The sequence below is a fragment of the Cucurbita moschata genome, unplaced genomic scaffold, assembly GCF_002738365.1.
Source record: "Cucurbita moschata cultivar Rifu unplaced genomic scaffold, Cmos_1.0 Cmo_Scf00025, whole genome shotgun sequence".
In the NCBI taxonomy this organism is placed as follows: domain Eukaryota; kingdom Viridiplantae; phylum Streptophyta; class Magnoliopsida; order Cucurbitales; family Cucurbitaceae; genus Cucurbita; species Cucurbita moschata.
The window spans coordinates 3,287,094-3,312,094 of record NW_019268541.1 but is presented as its reverse complement, the minus strand read 5'-3'; the positions used below and the strand labels follow the sequence as shown (position 1 = coordinate 3,312,094).

The 25,001-nt window shown below is 35.1% G+C and overlaps 1 protein-coding gene, 1 long non-coding RNA gene and 1 other non-coding gene across 3 annotated transcripts in view; all 3 read left to right on the top strand.

The window, feature by feature from the left end:
* LOC111461768 overlaps positions 1-3,547 on the top strand; it is a 13,548-nt gene extending 10,001 nt beyond the window's left edge. The window contains exon 3 of the long non-coding RNA XR_002713642.1: positions 3,433-3,547. This is a non-coding gene — a long non-coding RNA (uncharacterized LOC111461768). The remainder of the gene's footprint in view (positions 1-3,432) is intronic.
* A 6,711-nt stretch (positions 3,548-10,258) lies between these two features.
* Positions 10,259-10,331, top strand: TRNAR-UCG. Its single transcript has one exon. It is a non-coding gene; the product is annotated as a tRNA-Arg (tRNA).
* A 9,436-nt stretch (positions 10,332-19,767) lies between these two features.
* LOC111461702 (palmitoyl-monogalactosyldiacylglycerol delta-7 desaturase, chloroplastic-like) lies at positions 19,768-21,948 on the top strand. Its single transcript, XM_023105318.1, has 4 exons — positions 19,768-20,056; positions 20,131-20,463; positions 21,416-21,522; positions 21,670-21,948. Exons 1-4 carry the CDS (start codon positions 19,781-19,783, stop codon positions 21,887-21,889), a joined length of 936 nt encoding a protein of 311 aa, XP_022961086.1. The 5' UTR covers positions 19,768-19,780; the 3' UTR covers positions 21,890-21,948.
* Positions 21,949-25,001: the final 3,053 nt, after the last annotated feature.

Genomic DNA, 25,001 nt, shown 5'->3' with positions numbered 1-25,001 from the left:
ACTTTAATTTGAAATTCATTATTCAAATTAATTGTTGAATTAAAATGAAGAAAGTCAAAATGTTGACTTTCATCTAATGGAAAAATCCATGTTAGTGGAATTTTGAGGTGTCAAAATTTGGTTTAACCAAACTTGCATGTTTGCCAAATAAACCCCACAAGTTTGAGTGGAATTTTGGGTGTCAAAATTTGGTTAACTCAAACATGCATGCTTGCCACATAATCCCAAACTCTTGAGTGGAATTTTAAGTGTCAAAATTTGGTGATCTCAAGTTTGCATGAACATGCAAACTTGACTCTTTAAATAGAGTGATCATGATACTTGGAGGGGATTCTTCATCTTGATGAAAAACCTTGAGAAAAACTTCTCACAAACACTCTCTTTCACATATACAAAATCCCTCCCAAGTTTAGTCACTCACCGGATTCCACAATCCCGTTCTAAGGCCGGAGGATAGTGGAGAAGACACTAGTGGTGGTTCGAAACCGGTTCGTGAGGCAAAAGGAGTTTGAACTACAAAAGGTTAGTATTTAAACTCATTAAGTTTTAATACTTATGAACATGCTAGTGATTTACAATAATTGATGTTCTAAAAGTGCCTAAGATCCAAATTGCTTCCGCATGTGTTATATTAACACCATCACGCATTACATAGCATAACTGGGTCAAACATCGGGTAAGCATATCGTAGCATACTAGTCATCACATTCATGGCATGCGGGGCTCTCATTACAATCATGACATGTCAATCAATCTCATACATACAGGGTAGCGAACCGTGTCACAAATGTCATATACATAAACATGGCATACATACCATTTTACTGCAAGAATCACATACATAAACATGGCATACATATCATTCCACTGCAAGAAACATATATATAAACATGGCATACATAATATTCCACTGCAAGAAACATCTAACCTAGCATACATCAACAACACACACGGTGCATGCAAGGGCCACAGGGCACGCACCAACATCCATACATATCTAACGCCAACAGTAAGGTTACTTACCTCCTTGGCCTTGGCCGAAGTCACCCACAACGCTAACTCCGTCGCCTAACTACCTCCTATAAGATAACATGATACACTTAGAGCCCTCTCATAACTATCCCTCATGCCTAGCTACTAAGGTACGTCCCTATCGCTAGCTATTTTGTCAAAATGGAGTTATACTGACCTCAGATGGTTGAAACAAGGGTGGGAATGGCTCCATAAGGGTCGAAAACCTAGGAAACGGTAAACTATTCGGATGTCGAGCCGCCAAGCCGCGCCACCGAGCCGCATTGCCAAGCCGAACCTAGCCGAGCCGGGAGCACACGGAGCCGCCGATGGAGCTGAAACTGATGGTTGCGAAGAACACTGCCGGTGCAGGGTTTCTGGGCATGCCTCCGATTTGGGCCGAAAGGGAATGGGGCCCAGGGGTGGTGTCCGAGTGCGGCCTGCGAGGTGCGGCCTGCACGCTGGCCGAGACGACTCACTCTAGAAGCAAGATCGATCATATCTAGCTTCAATGATTCTTGTTGATCAAATATCTCAAGACAAGAACACTTGATTGAGATTCGAATCACTCCACAAGCAAGATTGATCATGTCGAGCTTGAATGATTCTACACGCAATCTAAACTACATAGAGTTGCAAAAAAACTTAGCCATTGGCTAAAGAAAAGCACAAATGCTCCTTTTACTATATTTTCCAAGTCTTCTTACCAATATAACATACATGGCTTTATATAGCTTCAAAATGAAACTCAGTAACATTCATACTTAATGACTATAATTAGCCATTATGTAAATGTAACCTAAAGTAAATAAAATGTCTTAAAATACAATAACTCTAAATTACTCTAAATTGTAACCCACTCAAAATTTACAACAATCAAACTTTATTCTTCTTCAATGTAGCATGAATTGAAACATCTTCTGATAATTTTGACAACCTTTTCTTCACATCTTCATTGAAGTATATTGTATGATTGATGTCTCTTGGTTCATATCAGCTTCTTCCGAGAAATATATAGCATCGATCGTTTCATTTAGCGCACTATAGAAAGATACTTTTTTTTTTTTTTTATAAAACTTCTAAACCGAAACTTAATTTCTTGCCTCGAAGTCAAACCCGATTCTTCACACCACGAGCTATTTTGTCGCAATCTCTTTTACTTTGCTCTTAACCAAGGCCATTACAACAAAACCTCCATAAAATCTTAAATAGGACGATTTTCTTGTTCCTCAACCTCTTGACCTTAGTGGCCAAAATTCCAACGGACTCTTCGCAGTCTCATACTCAACTACATGATATGGGTTAGGGGTGTACTAGATACGTGGAACACAGTGTGCACGACAACTAAAATAGGTGGTAGTGTTTGTGAGTATGCTACAAACCTTATTATTAAAGGACCAATGAATCCTAGGATTAGCATACCCGTCTTCCCAAACCCCAACGCTCCTCTCATGAGTGCAACCTTCAAAAAGACGATATTCACATATATTATAAAAAAATTTAGGGACTTATTAATATATTATAAAAATTACAGTTAGAAAATTCAAATTATATATGTAAAAATCGAAATAGTTATATATGAGAACAAATACATCATCATAAACAAAAGTGGTATACATTTGAATCATATCATATTAATACAATAGAATATTAATCGGAGTAATATATTTTTACCATGAGTTCGATGTTGGCTCGAGTTGGAATCAACCATTGAATCTTCAATAAGCATTTGAATTTCATGCAAGAATTCAATAGAAAAAATAGGTACACTTAGTTTAAATGCTCCCATTAGAATGAAAGCCCTTTTGCGTTATGTTTGTGTATCTATCCTTTGGTATATAAAACATTATTCTCCTCACAAATTTAGTAACAAAACTCTCTTTCTCTTTAATCTCTATACACATGTCAAATATTTCTTCCTTGCATTCTTTCTCCTTTTCATTCTCTAATGGACATGGAGGAACATATAATTGCATATTGTCTCTATTAATCTCTACATCATTAATAACAATATTGTCTCGTAAAGTCTTTGTACTTGATGAAACATAGATTTAGTTGATCTCCTTTTGTGACATGTTGCAAAGAACGTAAATAGACAAGAAAAAGTAGTTTTCTTGAAAGTACAAAATTTTAGACGGGGAGAAGACAAGAAAATAAAAGAATAACAAAAAATACAATTTTTTTTTTTTTTTTTTTTTTTTTTNAAAAAAAAATAAAATTTTTTTTTTTTTTTTTTTTTTTTGTAACGATGGGATAGAATAGGAAAAAAATAAAAAAGAATAAGAAATTTTCATAATGAAAAATAAGAAACATCTGACCTAGAACCTACGGTACTAAGTGATATGAAATTTTTGGGATTAGATCTAAAAGCCTTGTTAAAGAACAAGATCTCTAGATCTAAATTATCCAAGAACTACAAAGATAATAAGGAATCAACTCAAGGAAAAATTTTGGAACAGATTACTTTGATGATCAAGATTAAGAGTAAAGAAAATTTATTTCTAAACTTGTGGTTCAAATCACTCCACAAGTTAGTTTGATCCACTACTTGAATGACTTTAGCATGTAAATCTAAACACAATAAATGCAAAGGAACAATCTCAGACTTAATAAACATAATATACTAACTTTATTTTTAATATCTAAAATCTTTACACTCAAGCAACAACATAAATTACTATTTATAGCTTGAAATTAGAAGTGAAAGTAACTCATGGTTAATTGAAAGGGGATATCTTTCATGTTAATCAATACCATAATAACTTATAATCTAAGAGATAATTCTCTAAAACTTAAAAACACCCGAGGCCAACACCAGGAAGTCTTTATGACATGTTAAAACACATCAATTAGTATAAAAAAATCTAGTAAACTTAAAAAATATATATTAAAAAATAGTGAAAATTAAAAGTCAACTCTAGAGGGATATTTTGGTTATTTCCACGCCTAACCAATTCCTGAACCTGTAATTAGCTGAACACGATCAAATGGGCAAACGACTATATTAATCGACCGTTGGCCACCCCAAAAATAATAAGATATTTATGAGTATAGAATCAAGAATAAAAAGACAGTTGTTTTCTCCTAAAAATAGTTCTCGTCTTATTAAGTTAATTTGATTAACATAAACTTGAGATAATTCTCTGAACTTACTTGTCTATAGTCTTGCCCTTTATGAAAGATAATTATTTGTCCTTTATTGGATAATACTATTGTAACGATCCAAAATCTTATACTTAATTTAAGATTGCTACGGTATACATATCATGAACATTGAATGTGGAAAGACTTCATTTAAATTCTATCAAACGTAGCCTTTATCTTAAAACACAGCCATGGACTTACTTATTTCTAAAACACCTTTAAAACGACGCAACAAAAGGCTAAATAAAATAAATAAACATTTAAATTAAAAACATCATATTCTAGCCTAAGTTTAAGAAAATAAATACCACTACCTTATGCATGTGTCATGGTCTTGAGTTGCGATGTTGTCGTTAGCTGTACAAGAATGTCTTGCCTCAACCTGAAAAATGTAGTAGCATGTGGCTTGAGTATTTAAAGAAATACTAAATGTCTTGCCTCAACCTGAAAAATGTAGTAGCATGTGGCTTGAGTATTTAAAGAAATACTGAGTCAGTGACCCATTATTTGGGTTAAACGCAAGAACATGCGAATGCAATGACGGGACATATCCTTTTAATCTATTTTCCAAAGGTACTGTCCTAACGGGTAACTTGGATGTGTATCATATACTCTACACACAACCCATACATGCGAGTATGGATTCACCAGTCAGTTCGTACACTGCTGGACCACTTTCCTTGTCGAGCGAGCATACACTGGAGCTCCTTAGGCCAGACACCCGTTAAAATTAGTAACCGTCACGGCAGCATTATGTAAAACATAATGATCGTACCCTTGCCCATTAGTGTACAAGTCCGTACCATCGTGATGAAATAAGGGTATCCCCCAATGCATGAGCACACATAATGCATGAGGTCCCAATATTTTTCCATTTTCAACATTATTAAATATAACCCCACTATCGTTTTACATTCATATCATATCATTTCTCATTTTTCAGTTCTTATATCATACATAATTCTAACGGGATTATATTTCATGTCACTTATCGTGATATCATGTCACTTATCGTGATATCATGTCACTCATAACATTCTTTATACATACGTGCGAGTATGGACTCACCAGTTAGTTCGCACACCGCTAGACCACTTTCCTTGTTGGGTGAGCATACTCTGAAAACTCCTTAGGCCAGACACCTGTTAGAATTAGTAACCGTCACGACAGCATTATGTAAAACATAATGATCGTATCTCTGCCCATTAGTGTACACGTCCGTACCATCGTGATGAAATAGGGGTATCCCCCTGAACACACATAATGCATGAGGTCCCAATATTTTTCAATTTTCGACATTATTAAATATAACTCTGCTATCGTTTTACATTCATATCATATAATTTCTCATTTTTCAGTTCTCATATCATGCATAATTCTAACGGGGTTAATTTCATGTCACTTATCGTGATATCATGTCATTCATAACATTCTGTATACATACAATTTAGGAGACATAACAGAACGTTCCATGCTTTTAACATAACATTTCATCATATACATATCATACCATAACATATTGCATCACAATATATCATATCATAAACATGTCAATTTATCACATATCTCATACAATAACATATTTCATATCATATGACAAGAATATATATATATATATATATATATCCGTCGTTCACATGTCGTATCATAATCATATCATATTGTAAACACTTTGTGGTCATATCGTTTCCTAACTTATCATAGCCTTAACGTTCTTATACCTATCACAATCATAACGTTACATATCATAGGAACATATTCTAACGCTATCGTTCTTGTTAGAAGAATTTGATTAGGTCAAAATAGTTAGAGTATTTTTAGGGATCTAGTTTAAATATTTTCGAGATTTGTTTACTAATAGATTTGTTTCCAAGATTTGTTTACCAGATTTGTGGTTAGTTTCTATTTAGCCTTATTTGTAAGGCTATGAACCAAGTCAGTATTCAATCATATTATCACTTCAAACTTCAATTTTTATGTTTCTGGCTTAGTTATGTCAAAACCTAATAATTGTATCCGAGCAGCAATTTTGAGTGATCAAATAGAGAGAGTATGAATGAAGACAAAGTTTTAACGAAAATTTCTCACTTCAATGGTCACTATGATCATTGGAGTAAGCTAATGGAAAATTTGCTCAGAGCAAAAGGTCTATGGAGTGTGGTGGAGATTGGTTTCTCAGAATCAGAGGAAGAAACAATGTTGACTGAGACACAAAAGGGCCACCTTGATGATGCTAGATTCAAAGATCACCAAGTGAAGCATTACCTCTTCCAGGCAATTGATCTTACTGTCTTTGAACAAATCTTGGATCGTCGTATAGCCAAGATTGTTTGGGACTCAATGAAGTGAAAATTTGGTGGGAACTAAAAAATGAAGAAATCTCTTCTTAATGCATTAAGGAGAGAATTTGAGATCCTAGAGATGGAGAATGATGAAAGTATCACATATTATTTTGAAAGAGTGATGATAATCTCCAACAACATGAGAAGCAAGGGAGAAGATATGCCAGACAAGAAAATTGTAGAAAAAATTATGGTAGCCTGACTGAAAAATTTACTTATGTTGTAGTATTTATTGAGGAATCCAAAGATGCTGATAACATGCCCATTGATGAATTACAAAGTTCATCAGTGGTGCATGAACAAAAATTTCGAAGATCCAGCATTAATGGAGAGGAGCAAGTTCTAAAAGTCGAAGGACGAATGAAAATAAGTAATGGAGGAAGAGGAACTTACAAGGGCAAATGACGTGGAAGAGGAAGATCAACTTTCAACAAAGCAACTGTTGAATGTTATAGGTGTCGTGACTTAAGTCATTTTAAATACAAATGTCCAAAGATGAATAAGGAATTGAATTATGCAGAGCTAGAAGAGAAGGATGGAATGTTGTTAATGGCTCATATGGAAAGACATGAAGCAAAAAGGAGTGATGCTTGGTTCTTAGATTCTGGTTTCTCAAACCATATGTGTGCAAGTGAAGGTATGTTCTCAAGCTTAGACAAGACATTTTCCCACATTGTCAAACTTGGAAATAATACAAGTACGAAAGTTATGGGAAAGGGTGCGGTGAAATTAACTTTGCATGGGGTTCGTTGCACTATTAGTAATGTGTATTGGGTACCTGAACTCAAAAATAATCTCTTAAACGTTGGACAACTACAAGAAAAAGAAGTAGCAGTGTTGTTTAAAGATTGTGTATGTAGCATTTATCATCCACAAAAAGGAAAAATACCAGAGTCAATTATGAGCGCAAATCGGCAGTTTATTTTGGGTACTAAACCATCCACCACAACAAATGAAGAAAGATGCCTCCAAGTTTCAAATATGGATCAGTCAACACTTTGACACCATCGATATGGTCATCTCGGCCACAAAGGCTTGTGCACCTTGAAACACAAAAGCATGGTGAAAGGCTGCCACAAATTGGAGCTCCAAACACCACCTGTGATGCATGTATGAAAAGCAAGCAACATCGGACTCCATTTTCAAAAACAGGTAAATGGAGAGCAATGGAAAAATTAGACTGGGGAACACATTGAAATTGATAAGAACACAGCCGAAGGAGGAGGAATCACAGATGAAATGACTAAACTGGTTGCTGAAACAATTGAACCAGTTGCTAAAAACGAAGAAGGAAAAATCACGAAAGAAACGACTGAATCAGTTGCTGAAACAATTGAACCAGTTGCTGTAAACAACTTTCCAGTAACTGTTGCACCAGATTTGACAATAAGGGATGGGAGAAATCGACATCCACCTGTATGGTTAGTAGATTCTAGTAAAGGCTATGAGAAAAAGGGGAGTGAGGAGAAAAAGGGGAGTGAGGAGATGGTGTACAAACTCCAAAAGGCTCTCTACAGATTAAAACAAGCACCTAGAACCTAGTTTAGTGGAATAGAATCCTACTTCATCAAGGAAGGATTCAAAAGCAAATCCAGTGAGCAAACACTCTTTATCAAGAGGGAGGTAAAATTCTTATTATAAGCATTTATGTTGATGATCTTTTATTTACGAGAGATGATGAAAAATAACTGGATGAATTTAAACGTTCCATGAAGAAAGAGTTTGATATGACTGACTTAGACCAGATGAGATTTTTTCTTGGAATAGAGGTAATACAAAGATTAGATGATATTTTTATATGTAAAAGAAAGTATGCTGCTGAAGTTTTAATCAATTTGGCATAGAAAATGACAATTCTGTTTGTAATTTTGTAATCAATTTGGCACAGCTACTCGTCTTGATCTCATGTTTGTTGTAAGTTTGATTAGTTGTTTTATTGCATGTCCAATACAACAACATTTTGTAGTAGCTAAAAGGGTTTTATGGTACTTGAAAGGTACGATAGATTATGGTGTATGAAAGGGAGGAGTTAGTGATTTAAATGGATTTACTGATAGTGACTATATCAGAGACATGGAAGATAAAATGGATTTACTGATAGTGACTATGTCAGAGACATGGAAGATAGCAAGAGTAATTTAGGCTTTGTGTTTATGATGAGTGGAGAGCAATAGCTTGGTTTTCTTAAGCAGTCGATAGTCACCTTATCAACCACAGAAGCTGAGTTGTCGCTGCTAGTGTCTGTGCATGTCAAGCTGTTTGGATGAGGAGGATACTCAAAGAGATTGGTCACTCTCAAATAGAAGGAACAAAGCTAATGTGTGATAATACTTCAACTGTTAAGCTATCCAAAAATCCAATTTTACATGGACGTTCCAAACACATCAGAGTAAGATTTCACTTTCTTAAAAATCTTACCCAGAAAAAAAGGAACTGTTAATTTATTATTTTGTGATACTCCAAATCATCTTGCTGATTTGTTGACAAAACCTCTAAAATTAGAAGCATTTGGGAAGTTGCATGAAGAACTTGATGTGCCAATTTTTCAAGTTGAAGTATGGATTGTTAGAAGAATTTGATTAGGTCAAAATAGTTAGAGTATTGTTAGATATTTAAAAGATTTGTTTATCCCATATGTTTACAAAATTTGTGTTAGTTTCTATTTAGGGTTATTTGTAATAGTTTCTATTCGGCTTTAATTGTAAAGTTATAAAAGTCATATTCAATAATATTATCCCTTCAAATTTCAATAATCTATGTTTTTAGTTTAGTTATGTCAAAACTGTTCTATCCATCTATCATGAGCCTATATCTTTCTACTCATAATCTAATCGTATTCTTTTTATTAATTTCTCATATCCATAGCACTTCGACATGTAACCTAACCTTAACATTTCATGAACGTATCTTACTCCTATCGTTACATTTGGTTTTGTGCATCATTCTCGTATTTTATCTCAAACATATCATTGAACACATCATACCATAATTATTATCATAAAATTCACATATTATAACATATACATAGCATATCAGAAGCATATCGATCCACAAACAATCCACACATATCAATATATATGACACGTGTAAAACCACGGGACATGTGTCAACATTAAATATAACCATGTCGATAGTAAGACCACTTACCTGATTAGCTTAGGCTGGCGTTACCAATTTTATCTCTTAGAAAGTTCAATTTTATCTATCCTTTGTATCCAAGTCAACCTATATGAACCATGACAACAATTTCACTTTAAATTTTACAATGCTTTATGTATTCTCTATTAGATTTTTGTTTTTCATCTTGTATTTACTCTATTAAATTTTCCATTTTCCTTTGCTTCCTCCTCATCCTTTGTATTTATTTTAACTATGTAAATTTTTACTTTTTACTTGCTCGGTTCTATTGTCCCTTTTAATAGATATTTTCTCTTTTAACTTACCTTATCTTTTAAATCTGTTTACCTATATTTTTTGCCAAGCAAATTTTCTTTTAATCAATTCTTTGGTGTGATTTACATAACTATTCTAGAGTGATTTCTCTCCCTCTCCTCTTAATTAATTAATTCATTCATTTTGTTTTTTTTAATTATTATAATTTATTTATTTATCTATTTATTATTATTTTAATTTTATTTTTAGAGTTGTTACCGCTATGAATGAAGACCAAGAACACTTTAAACTTATACATTCTAATCTAAGGGATCTGAAGAGTGTAAAGATATATATATGTTAATGTATATGCATGAACTTTCAAAAAGGACCGCATAGCGCAGTGGATTAGCGCGTCTGACTTCGGATCAGAAAGTCGTGGGTTCGACTCCCACGTCGTCATCAACTAGAACTTAGAAAATTTCGATCGACCATCCTCATGTTTGTTCCATCGGATGCATAGTATATTTATCATGACGTAAATTCCTTAATTCATGTATATCATACATGATATACCATGGTGTCTCGCAAGGCATAAACAACGGGATAGATAGATACATAGGCACCATAATCAAACATGAATCACACTGTTCCTACACGCGTGTTTACTTCTAATGTCATGGGAAAAAGCAACTCGCCACATGCATTTCCTTCAAACAACCGCACCCATTCCCACACTTGAGTAGCACAAGCGGACGTCTGGTACAGTCACTCGGGCCACCATTTCAGACTCGGTGGTTGACACGCATCTTTCCTCCAATTTTTTTTTGCCCCCCTTGCCACTCCTAGCATCGTGGACGTGGGTTCGATCTGTTCTACAAATTTCGATTCCACCTTTCTATCTTCTTTTGAAATCATGGAGTGAAATTCATAGCAATATTTTTTCATTTTTCAACTTAAATACTTAAAATTTGAAAAATAACCAACAAGTCTTTAACACAAAATCCTCACGTGTTGGCACTCCTTGCTCGTATTTAACTCTTAGTCTCCTTTTGAACGATTTTGACATCCTTCTTAATCATACTAACTAAGCTAGGTACTTCAAAGAATTCTTTATATTATCATAGATACTAAGTCTTATGTCTGTTTCATTCCTTTGATCATGGTTCAACAAGAATACATGAATAACTTACCTAATGTTCTAACTTCTTGACTAAAGTATTTAAAATGTGAACTTTTCGGAAGCTAATTCTATCGCGATTGCCCATGACTGGTGTAGGAATCACCGTCTGTCACGTAGGATTCTGTTACTCTAGAAAACATTATGTAAAATATTGAATATTATAAATACTTAGTAAGTAACTTCACTTTTAGGATGAAGAAGAAGTGTATACACATGAAAACACAGCATTCCTTCCTAATTGGAGGGAAAAAGAGCATCAATTTGGAGGTAAAAGGATCGGTGACAACTGCGTCAGTCCTAATTGGAGGGAAAGATAGAGATGTCATGACCCGATTTTTCACAAGCCGAGGCTTGTTAAAAACTTAAAAAACATGAAAAGACATGAAAAAATGGATGGTGAAATTTTTCACATTTAAAATAAAACATAAATATATTTTATTTACAAATTCAGGTTAAAGTTTGATTACATTGGACTTGGTAATTTAAGTAGCTGAAAATGATTAGTTTTGTATAGCACCTATTCCAGAGTCCGTCCCAATCTCGACCTACTTCTTATTTACCTAAAAAACATGAAAAACATGGAGTGAGTACAAAGACTTAGTAAGTAGTCTACTTATAGGCTCTTAATCGTGTCCTTGCTATACTAGGGTACCACACTTCTTCTTTACTTGTTATGGTTCTTGTTGCAAGTACTTTCTTGTCATGATCTAGCCTAAGGACCTTGGTCCTCGATTTTGAGATCTCAACCTCAGTTCTGATCTAAGGGTCTTAGTATTATGGTTATGGGTTCTTCTCTTCAGAACTTGAATCTTAACCCATGTTTTAGATCTTTACCATTGTCTCATTCTTGGTTATTTTCTATATTCTTGTTCTCATTTTTTTTTTCTCCAAGTCACTCTCCCTAGGATTTACGGTATAAGTCATGCACTTGACAACCTATGTCTGAGGCTTCATACGTTCCAACCAACACATTCTTAATCTACGTCCGAGGCTTCATGCGTTCCAAGCGACGTAGTCTGAACCTACATCTAGGACTTCATGTGTTCCCTACTATACGGTCAGAAACCCTATGGCCAAGGTTTTATACGTTCCAAGCGGCATAGTCTAAATACCTACAGTCTGAAAACCTACGTCCAAGGCTTCATACATTCCAAGTGATGTAGTTTGAACCCGCCAAGGCTTCATGCATTCCCTCCAATATGGTCAGAAAACCTATGCCCAAGGCTTCATGCGTTCCAAGCGGTATAATCTAATACCTACACTCAAGACTTCTTATGTTTTAAGTAGCATGTTGGAAAACCTACATCCAAAGCTTCCTACGTTACAAGCGATGTAGTATGAGTCATGAGAATGTTGTATCATAGGAGGTCTAGGAGTTTCTTGAACTCTTGAGCCTAAGGTCCTTGGTCCATTATCCTTGAGTGGCGCGTAGCATTCTTCTTATCATACTAGATGTAGGGCTTGTGTTGGTATTTCCCTTGGTTCTCGATCTTAAAGTATCCTATAAATTTCTAGAGTTCTTAATTTCTTAAGGTGTAGGTGATGACATAAAAGCTCTCATGAATTATGAACCCATCCTGATAAATGCATGAATCGTTCAATATATCATGATGTCATAACATATTCTTTGGAACTTATGGGATATTGCCCTCTTCAATTTTCCTTACGCTCCAACTTAGTTAGGGTTCCAAACTTTAAAATCTTGGAGTACAACTTTATTTCCTTGGGAATAGGCCTTCCCAAAAGTAGCGAAGTCATTTGAATGGAAGTTTGTGAAACGGGAGGCCATTATTTGGGACACTTGTCATTGGGTTTAAACTTACCTGAATTCGCCTGCAAACCCCAGAGATGAGACCCACTTATGTCGCCCCAGTAAGCCCAAAATTGTGACCAGCCCGATAGCCCAGACAGAAGCAAAATCGAATCGACTCAACCCGCGAGCCGACCCACGCCTCGACCTGATACGCGGTGCTGTCGCAACCCTCTCAGATGTCGCCACATGTCAAGCTGCGGTGCAAGCAGCCCTTGGGCTTGAGCGGCTTGGATGGCGCAGCGGCGGCTCCAACGACTGGCGGTGGCTCTTGGCGGCTAATCGGCTCATTTTTTCAATTTTAGCCCAATTTCTATGGTTATGACCCTCCATACCTGTTTTCAGCCCAGAGTAAGGTAATTGAGGTCATCTTGGGGCCGTATTTCACGTTTATTAATTAATTGTTAATTTAATTGTGAAATACTAACGGAAGGTGGCGAACGATCTGATAAAAAACAAATCCTGACAATGTTTGGAGCAGCTCTCAAGGAACGAGAGCTTACGTTTAGCATAATTAGGAGAACTCGGGTAAGGCCAACCAAGTAAGTGGCCTTACTATATGATAGGTTAGAAATTTTATGAGTTACAATTTATGATGTATGAGCTATGTATGAGTTATTGTCATTGTTAAAGATATTTAGTAATAAATTATAGTTTACCATATATATCACATTTGATATTTTATTATAAGGCTAGATATTTGCCTTTTTACCATAGCTATCTTTCCATTTATTGTTATTTCTGTTTGTTGCTCTTTCCATATTCTTGTAATTTATTTGATTATAAACAAGATAACTTTCGCACTATCTAGGTGAGGTGGATTAAGCAAACATTCTCAGTTATGATGATGTATGAACGGTATCATATGGTGTTGTATACTAGTATATGATGATGTATGAGCTATGATGATGTATGAGTGATGATGTTGTATGAGCGGCGTCATATGATGTCGTATACTAGTATATGATGATGTATGAGTTACGATGCTTGAGTTATGATGCATGATGATGTGCGTAATATATATGTTACGATGCATGGGGGACTTGATATGCTTGATGTACATGATGGCAATATGATGAGTATGATGATTGCATGATGTTTATCTTAATATGACGATGTTTTCCATATTGAACATGTTGTATGATGATGAGTGCTATATTGCATCATGTCGATAGATCGACATAAGACGCAACCCAAAAAGCAGGGAAATGATGTTAATATAAATATCAAAATAGCATGTGTTACTTATGTAACAAAGAGATGAGACTAGAGGATTGTGTCAGAAGAGACGTTATGATGGGAATTAGAGAGACCTCATGCATGTTGTATGTTCATAAGCATAAGGCTACTTCCCCTAGAGATGATGAGTGAGGACGCGCACAATGTTATGATGAGGTTGTTCCGCTGACCTTCGAACGTCGCTACAGATTAGCTTGACCAGAAAGGGTCCAGGGGGTGTGCGAGCTCACCTGGGGATTCACACTCACACGTATGGGTCGTTTGTAGAGAAGTACTACATATCCATAGTTGTCCAAGACTAGAGGCCACCCCTTGAAGAGATAGAGATAGGTCCCAAGAAGAGATGTTGGAGAACATTTGGGATGACAAGACACCAAAAAAAGTATGGGACAAGTTCATGATGCTTTTCTCCAAGAAGAATAATACAATAACTTCTGGAGAACGAACTGTTATCAATTTCACAATGTGACATGATGATTGCTCAGTACTTCCATAGGGTCAAGTCGATCAGTCGACAAATTAATGAACTAGATCCGAAATTCATCATTGAAGAAGTTTGCTTAACACTCACTTATAAAGTTTCAAAATTTGTTAGCTAGCTAAGAAGCGATGACTAAGCATATGGGAGGCATCATGCTGAAGAGTGAAGAAGAAGTACTTTACACAGGTAAAAGTCGATGCAACAATAAGCCGCGTGGATACAAAAATGGTAACAAAGGAAGAAGTCACCAAGAAACCGCACAACCTGGTTGAACTCAGAAGGATGACAACAAGACTTCTTAAGGGAAGAGATTTGAAGGTATTTTCTACCATTGTGGAAAGAAGGGTAAAAAATTCAAGGAATGTTGGTCCAAGAAAAAGTTTTTCGAAAGCAATGCGGCAACCTCCAAAATAGAGATGGAGGATGAATGAGAAGCAGAGTACTGTGTGCCTTCGATGAAGATAAGCTAGGGCTCATGACAATGACGAGAAAGCATATAAGTTACTAGAGTGATTGAGTCAATGATTCAGGATGCTCAAACCATCAATTGACAATCAGAGTGGCGTAGCAGAAGTGAGGTAATATTCGAAGAAGACATTCTTACCATACTCGAACAACATTGAAGAAATTCTACCAAATACGAAGGATCAAACTGCACATATTTGGTCAAATATTGATGCGCCTAAAGATCCAAGTCATATTGATGTTACTGAGCAAGAAGTGACTCAACCAAGTGAAATCAGTGAAAAGAAAAGGCTACCACAACAACTTAGACGGTCAGAAAAAATTTGAAAGTCAAATCTTAAGTATGTCAATGTAGTTATTATAGAAAATGGAGTTAAAGAGTCAGAGACGTATGAAGAAACATCACAAAACTCGACCTGGTAAAAGGGGATGGAGGAAGAAATTATAGCCTTTGAGCAAAATCAAACCCGAAAAATATTGCCAAAACTTGTGCAATCAAAGTGGCGCAGCGGAAGTATGGTGGTCTTCGGAGAAGACAGTCTTACCAGACTCGAACAACATTGAAAAAATTCAACCATAAAACACGGAGGATCAAACTGCACACATTTGGTCAAATGTTAATGCACCTAAAGATCCAAGTGATACTGATGCTGGTGAGCAAGAAGTGACTCAATCAAGTAAACTCGGTGAAAAGGAAATGTCACCTCCACAACTTAGACGGTCAGAAAGAATCTAAAAGTCGAATCTTAATTATGTCAATGCATGTATTATAGAAAACTGAGTTAAAGAGTCAGAGACGTATGAAAAAATATCACAAAAATCGGCTTGCAAAATGGGATGGAGAAAGAAATTATAGTCCTGAATAAAAATCAAACCTGAAAACTAGTGTCAAACTTGGAGATGTCAAATCCATCTTTTACAAGAGAGTTTATAAAATAAAGTCTCCTATATGAATCAATCAAGAGATACAAGGCTCAACCTATAGCTCGAAGGTTCTCTCAATAATATTGACTACGCTATGATGAAACGTTTAGTCTAGTTGCGAAGATCACTCCCGTACGAGTCCAACTAGCGTCCGCAAGAAATAATAATTAGAAATTACGGCAAATGGATGTGAAGAATGCTTTCTTGAACGAAGAGTTGGACTGGAAGATCTACATGAACCTAACAAAGGGTTTTAAGAATATAATAGGTATCATGAGTCGGTCATGCAAAGTCCAAAGAAGTCTCATTTGGATGCGATTCGATGATTCTAAGATATGTCAAAGGTACAATTGACTACAATCTTTTGTACAAAAGAAGCAAATATTGCAAGCTAGTTGGATACTATGAAGCTAACTATGATGGATACCACGATACTCCAAGATCAACCACTGAATATGTGTTCAAGCTAAATTCGGGAACAATTTTTTGGTGCAACAAAGGATAACTAACATCACCATTATCAACTACAAAAACAGATTACAGAATAACGACTGAAGCAGCTTGAGAAAGTGCGTGGCTAAAACTCTTAATGAAGGATTTGCACCAGAAAGTTTACCATCCAATACCACTTCATTGTAACAACCAATTTGAAGCTCAACTACTAGACAATTCAATGTGTAATACTAGAACAAAGCATGTGAAGATGCACTACCATTTTATTAGAGAGAAAGTCTTGAACTAAGAAGATGACCAAGTGGCAGACTTGTTTACAAAAAGATTGAATACCTATAAATATGAGGGTTTTCACTGTAAACTCAATGTGGTACGGTGAATGAGGACTAGTGCTAAGTGGGAGTGTTAAAATATCATCACTAGCCGGTCACACCCAATAATTGTATGAGTCCATTGTCTATATATTTTAGGAAAATGATTTATGTATTTCAAGAACAAAGATTTACACGTATCTTAAGAACAAAGATATCTAGTATTTTACGGATAAATGTTTAGATATTTTAAGAAAAAATCGTCTGGCCCCATTTTTCATCCCAAACAATCACAAAAAAAAAAAAGCAAAGTAGAGTAATTTCTACGTATTGTCAGTGTGAAAAGGTTGTGTACGTGTACCAAATGGTTGATCTTATCGAAGAATCAACGAAGTTTTGAAGAAAAATGAAATAAATAAACGTCCATTCATATATTATTTTATCATTTTTTAGTTTAATAATATGAATATGTGAATCGAATCTTTCATCTTTCACGAACATACATATTAGTAGTAGTTGTTAATAAAAACTTTAAATTAAATTTTTTTTTTTTAGTTTAACAAGTGAATATGATCGCTCAGACCTTTTAATTGAGATATATGTCATGATAAGTTAACCGCTACTTATAAATGATAATTAATTTGCTTTTAAAAACAACTATAATTAAGATAATAAGAATATAGAGTCTATTTTGTAGCTAATAGCATAATTAATTGTAATTAAGTTGAATTAAATATCATTAATTTTTTTAGTTTAATAATAGTATGGATAGGAGATATGGGCCCATGCCGGGATAGAACCTAGATTAATTGATGTTCGGATGTCCCAATATTATGAACGACATATGGGCCCATTCTCGATGGCGTGATCGAGTGAGTTGCGATAGTCGACAACACCCCATGACTTGGATGGTGTCAAGACATATGAGTCATGTTAATTGAGAACCAAGATGAGACGATGGGATACAACATTGCATTAAGAGATCTTGACCCGGATTAGAGACAAGTGTTAAGAAACATATCCGAAATTATATTTATCATTCATAACAATGTATGAGAGCGATGAATATAATAAGGATGTGTTAAATAAACCTCCGAAGTTTTGAAGCTGAATTTGGTTGATTCCGCCATGAAGGAAATCTTGATATTTAAAAACACCAAGATCAGTGTTCCCCTTGAATCACTTGATGCATAGAGTAGCTCATGCACATAAACCTATCAAGTGATTCAAGGGGAACACCGATCTACGTATTCTTAAATATCAAAATTTCCTTCATGGCGGAATCAGCCAAACCCAGCTTCAAAAGTTCAGATGTTTATTTAATACATCTTTATTATATTCATCACTCCCATGTTAAAAATGATGAATGTAATAAGAATGTGTTAAATCAAACATCCGAAATTTTAAAATACGAACATCTTGAGCTATGTCCGATTTTCATTAATGTTCACAACGTATAAATAGAATACAAACTACAAACTAAATAAAAAAAATAAGAGAAAATATTTTACTAACAAAGTCGGAAGATAAAATAAAATATATCAAATATAAAATCCTAATTGATTACGATTATATAAAATATATTCCAATAACAAAGTCGAACGGAATGACTTGGCCTAGTGTAGAGGCAAGTCGGTTGTATCGTAGACGATTGAACATGTACGCGCAGCTAGCATGTGTAGCTGAACAAGTTAGGATTTCGAACAAGTGATGTTTGGTTGGCAAAGACAAACCTCAGCTAAGGTCCGATAAAGCCACAAAGTCGGACAAAAAAATGAATAATAGAACTTGGGTTTCCTTCCAAGCTTGTCGTGAGTGTGTTAAGATCACAACGCTGCACGGTTGAAAAAGTATAATCGAGATCAAACGATCAATCTTTTAAACAGTATCTACAAAGTTATTGCTCGGATAGACGAGTATTGCATAAAATAGATTATTCTCTCATTGTTCAATGTTTTTCAAAAATTTATAATATGTTTTGAATTTTAGTTTAATCCTCGTGTACCTTTCTCCAATCAAACCCATATTAGAAAGAATAAATCAAAAAGCAAAATGATGGTGTAATGACCAAATTAAATGCATCATTAATGAAGGTAAAAATTCAAATTTAGAACTAACTTCTTAAAACCTCATCAATCCACAATCTCTTTAATGTCCATAAACTAACACTTCTCTAACACAAACCCAATTAAATGGAAAGCTATTTTAGAAACGGTTAAACTTTAGAGGCCTATTTATGCGTCACGACCTAACTTAACCTTTACCTGAATGTGTAAGGCACTTCTCTATCAAAATTAGAAATGTGTACACATACATTACAACAACAAGAAAAATTAATTGATTTCTTTTCAAAATGGGGTAACTTGCTCACGAACTAACTTAAATTAGGATCGCCTATCTTGACCTTGACCCTGACCGTAACTCGCATATAAAGCCACTATCCACTCACCCATATGTTGTTGATCATTTCCAAAATTATGGACTACTGTAATGACGTAAAACAACATTCTGATCCTCCACCGAAGGTAGAATGACGTGGATCGTACCCTTTTTGTGACTTTAGTTGTTAATTACTCAAGTACACAACGTGTAATTACCACAAAATTATTTTTGACCGTAATGCAAAAAAAACAAAATAGGTCCAACACTTTTCTAACTTCCAACACAAATTCTCAATAGAATTTTCTAAGGGGAATTCCAAACTTTATGATTTTGAAACTTAAATGAAGAACATCTCATCCATCATTTATAAAATTTAATCATCTTTAATCTAATTTACGCAAATTAAATAATAAACAACCATTCAATTAGTTCAATTAAATCCCAATTAAAGTTTAAATTAATCCAATTTAATTCTTTTTTTTTTTGTTCTTGAAAGATTCAAACCTCCTACTTTCTGATCTAAGATATATAGCTTTAACTAGTTGTGTATCCTCGAGTTTAGTAATTACAAGAATTTAAAATAGTTATGTTGAGACTTAAAATGCAATATAAATACATATTTATTAGGTAGAGAACAAGAACAAGGCAGTGCTATTAGAACCAATGTACACAGCAAAGCCTCGAAGATCATCGGGGAAGGAAGAATGGGCTAAGATAGACAAACAAAAGGCCATTTTTATTTTTCTTATGCATGTGCTTTGTATTTTTGCACCATTTCAAGTCAATTCGAGAGTGCTTCGGATTGCTTTGGCATTACATTTTATCACCGGTTTCTTCGGCATAACTCTCTCGTATCATAGAAATCTTTCCCACCGGAGTTTCAAGCTTCCGAAATGGCTCGAGTATTTGTTTGCTTTATGTGGAGCTCACACACTCCTGGTAAATTAAATGATAGATTCTTAAGCATGGTAAAATATTTATTATGTTTTGAAGTTTTTCGTTGTTTTTTATAGGGTGATCCGATCAATTGGGTAAGTATGCACAGGTATCACCACCAGGTAGCCGACACCGAAAAAGATCCCCAACGCACTCCTCGAAGGTTCTTGTGGCTTTCTAATTACTTTGCTTCAACTAAAAGAGTTGGTCCAAGGTACTTATTTATTCTTGAAGGGATAGAAAAGAACATATTTTTAATGATTAGGGAGTTTGTGAAACGAGATAATGTTGGCGACTTGGAGAATCAAAGCTTCTACAAGTTTATTCACAAAACATATCTTCTTCATCCAATTGGTCTTGCAATCTTGTTGTATGTTGTTGGAGGAATGCCTTTTCTTGTATGGGGAATGGTACGTATAGAAACGCTCTCATTTCATCGTGAAATTTCGAAATCTTATATTTTTATCAATGAATTTCAAGTTCAGCTTTTATAGTCCAATAGGCACTTGAATTTTAAAAAGGGTCAAATAGTTTATGTCTAATAAACTTATAAACTTTTGAAACACTTATTAAGTTCGTACACTTTAAAGTTTTTGTCTATAAGATCGGTGAGGTTTCACATCGATTGGGAAGGAGAACAAAACATTCTTTGTAAGGGTATGGAAACCTCTCTCTAGCAGACGCATTTTAAAAATCTTGAGGGGAAATACGAAGGAGAAAACCCAAAGAGGGCAATATCTATTAGCGGTGGACTTGGGTTGTTACAAATGGTATCGGGGTGGATTGTGAGATCCCACATCCTAGCATACGTGTTTTAAAAACCCGGTTGTTACAAATGGTATTAGGGTTGATTGTGAGATCCTACACCCTAGCAGACACGCTTTAAAAACTTTGGGCGAAAGCTCGAAAGGGAAAGTTTAAAGAGGACAATATCTGCTAATGGTAGGCTTGGGCTGTTACAAGTTGTTTATTGTGAGATCCCACACCCTAGCAAACACATTTTAAAAATCTTGGGAGAAGCTCAAAAGACAAAGTCCAAAGATAACAATATCTGCTGCTGATGGTGGGCTGTTACAAGTTCTTTATTGTGAGATCCCATAGTCTATCGGACACGTTTTAAAAACCTTGGAGGAAGCTCGAAACCGAAAACCCTAAAAAGACAACATCTGTTGCCGATGGGCTTAGGCTGTTACAAGATCATTATTTGTATTTTAATAAAGCACATTTAATTTTTTTATCAAACCGATCTCTAAACTTTATATTTTGTATCTAACATATGTGTGAATTTAAATAATAAATATCAAATATGTTAAGAACTTATAAGATACAAAATTAAACACATAATTTTATTTGATCATGTAGGGTGTGCGAACCGTACTAGTGTTACATCTATCATTAATGGTAAACACAATATGCCATAGATTCGGAAAACGACAATGGAAGACAAATGATTCGTCCAGAAACAACGGGTAAGTAGGCATTATTGAATTAGTAAGCTTTGAAATATTTTAACCTTTCTTTTGTAGTAGAAATTTACCAAACACGAACTCAACTTGTTCTTAAACAAAGCATTAGGGTTTTGGTATGTACAATAATTGATTCTTGTTGTGTTGTAGGTTGATGAGTTTGATTAGCTTTGGAGAAGGTTGGCATAATAACCACCATGCCTTTCCTTACTCAGCTAGGCATGGATTTGAATGGTGGCAGGTCGACACTAGTTGGTACGCTATTAGGTTTCTTCAAGCCATTGGTGTTGCCACTGATGTCAAATTGCCTCCCCCGCAAAGCCGCAGAACCAAAAGCTTGATCATGGACAACCAGGTGCTGCAGCACTAAATAAGCTTCTATGTATCTATCTTGAAACATACGGAATAAAATTATGATTGTATATGAACTACTAGTTTGTATTGGCCATGTAATCCAACTTTATGATATTAATATCGATATGGGCAACTCTAATTTATGTATAAAGGGACAAATATTGAAACTTTATTTTAGAAATTTAAAGTAGGATAGCATAACATCGCACTCTCGATCAAGATGAACATAAAGAACCAGAGAGAGAAAATTCAAGGAGGAATATTGGCTTTTAAGATCAATTCAGGTATGTAGAATAAGAAACAAGAGAGACTTTGATGAATTATGGTTGAGAGAGAATACAGTGACTTCGATGAATTCAGGTCGAGAGAGAGAATACAGAGACTTCGATGAATTTAGGTCGAGAGAGAGAATACAGAGACTTCGATGAATTCAGGTTGAGAGAGAGAATATAGAGATTTCGATGAATTCAGGTCGAGAGAGAGAATACAGAGACTTCAATAAATTCAGGTCGAGAGAGAGAATACAAAGACTTCGATGAATTCAGGTCGAGAGAAAGAATACAGAGACTTCAATGAATTCAGGTCGAAAGAAAATAAGAAACAAGAGAGAATACAGAGAATGAAGAAACAAGAGAGAATAGAGAATACAGAAAATGAACAAACAAGAGAGAATACAGAGAATGAATAAACAAGAAAGAATACAGAGAACGAAGAAACACATCATAGTGTTTGTGTGTACTAAATATAGTTTTAGAGATTTACGTGTTGAACACAACTCTCTGTGGGAAACACTCGCACACTTTATTAAGACCAATCGAGAAGAGATTTACAAAACACTTTGTAGAAACTACTACTCTGTATTGTTTGGGATTTCTTGGGATGATGAACTAAGTAGTAGGTGGAGGAGTATTTATACTCGGAAGTCAATCTATTCCTAACATTTCTCAGTGTTTTTCCTAAAATACCTAGATCATTTTCCTAACTTCATTCCTGAAATCCCTAAATCATTTTCTACATTTATTCCTAAAATCCTAAATCATAAATATAATTACTCATACAATGGCTGGGCTTGACCCTATTGGGTAAGTGATGATATTTTAACACTCCCCCTCAACACTAGTCCTAATTCACTGCACCATGTTGAGCTGACAGCGAAAACTCTCATGTTTGCCAGTATTCAGCCATTTTGTAAACAAGTCTGCCACTTGATCATCTGTCTTGATCTGCTGCATCTCAATTTCTTCCTTCAAGACTCTCTCTAATGAAATGGGAGTGTACCTGCACATCCTTTGTTCTAGCATGAAACACTAAATTTTCTGCTAGGCGAATCGCAGATTGATTGTTGCAATGAAGTGGTATTGGATACTCAATTTCCTGGTGCCAATCTTCCATCAAAACTTTTAACCGTGTATTTTCCTAAGCTTCTCCAGTTGCTACTCTGTACTCTGCTTCTCTAGTTGACAATGATACTGTTGGTTGTCTTTTGTTACACCAAAAAATTGTTCTTGAACTGAGCTTGAACACATACCCAGTGATTGATCTTCGGGTATCGTGGTCTCCTGCATAGTCGACATCACTATATCCAGCTAGCTTCCAGTCTTCGCTTCTTTTGTATAAACGATCGTAATTGATTGTGCCTTTGACATATCTCAAGGTCCATCGAGCCGCATCCAAATGAGGCTTCTTTGGATTTTGCATATATTGATCAATGACTCCAACTTCATTTTTGAATTTCTTCGGTTGGTCCATGTAGAACTCTCTGTTTAACTCTCCATGCAAGAGAGCATTATTCATATCCATCTGCCATAATTTTCAATCTTTATTTACCGCAAGTACTGGAGGAACTTATACGATAATGATCTTTGCCACTGGACTAAACGTTTCATCATAGTCTAGTCCATATTGTTGACAAAATCCTTGAGCTATGGGTTGAGTATTGTATCTTTCGATTGATCCATCTGAGAGACACATTATTTCGTAAGCCCACTTGCAAGAGATGAGTTTGGTATCTCTTAGTCTTGGCACTAATTTTCAAGTTTGATTCTGTTCCAGGGCTATAATTTCTTCCTCCATCGCTTTCTGCCAAGCTGAGTTTTGTGATGCTTCTTCATATGTCTCCGGCTCATTAACTTCGTCTTCTACTGCGTTGGCATACTCTGGATTTGGCTTTAGGATTATTTCTAAATGTATGAGTTGTTGAGGTGTCATTTCATTTTCACTAGGTTCGCTTTGTTGAGTCACTTCTTGCTCACAAACACTAGTGTCACTTGAATCTTTAGGCACATCAGCACTTGAGCAAATGTGTACAGTTTGGTCCCCCATGTTCTGTCGAAGAATTTCTTCAATTTGTTCAAGGCCTGGTAATACTTCCTTCTCATCATATTGCCACAAAGTGCATCAGACATATTGCCACAAAGTGCATCAAACATATCAAGTATGACATTCATCAAAATATATATATATATATATATATACACTGAGCACATCATCAGATATCATAACCCACATATCATCATAACTCATACATCATCATAAGTCATACATCATACATCATCATAAGTCATATACCGCATCGTACAACATAGTTCATACATCATCATAACTCATACAATTTTTAGCCTATCCTATAGTAAGGCCACTTACCTGGTTGGCCATAGCCGAAGTATTCCCTAATTTAATTAACGTAAGCTCCCGTTCTTCGAGAGCTGCTCCAAAGGTTGCTAAGGTTTGATTCTTATCGCATCGTTCGTCACCTTTTGTTAGTATTTCACATTTTAATTAATAATCCGACTAACAGTATAAAATACGGCTCTAAACGGCCTCAATAAAAATCGAGTTCCATGTTTTCATTGCTTCTACATTATATAGAATAATAAAACTTAAACTTAAATTAAAGATATATCAATATTATTAATATTTCAAGCGGCTTAGATAGTTCAACATTTAATGTTATATCCTATAGATACAAATATAATAATTTCTCATATCTTTCATTCTCATTCTCTAACTTTATGTTATATTTTAATTCTGTTTACCGTGCCACCTAAACAGTACTTTCCATTTTCAAACGATTCTAATTTTCTTTTCTTTCCTAAAATTTCTCTTTTGTTTTTTTTTTTTTTTTTTTT

Coding starts and splice junctions, on each gene's coding strand:
- LOC111461702 (XM_023105318.1), top strand. CDS start 19,781: ATGTACACAGCAAAGCCTCGAAGATCATCGGGGAAGGAAGAATGGGCT. Junction 20,057..20,130: donor GTGGAGCTCACACACTCCTG/GTAAATTAAATG, acceptor TGTTTTTTATAG/GGTGATCCGATCAATTGGGT. Junction 20,464..21,415: donor CTTTTCTTGTATGGGGAATG/GTACGTATAGAA, acceptor TTGATCATGTAG/GGTGTGCGAACCGTACTAGT.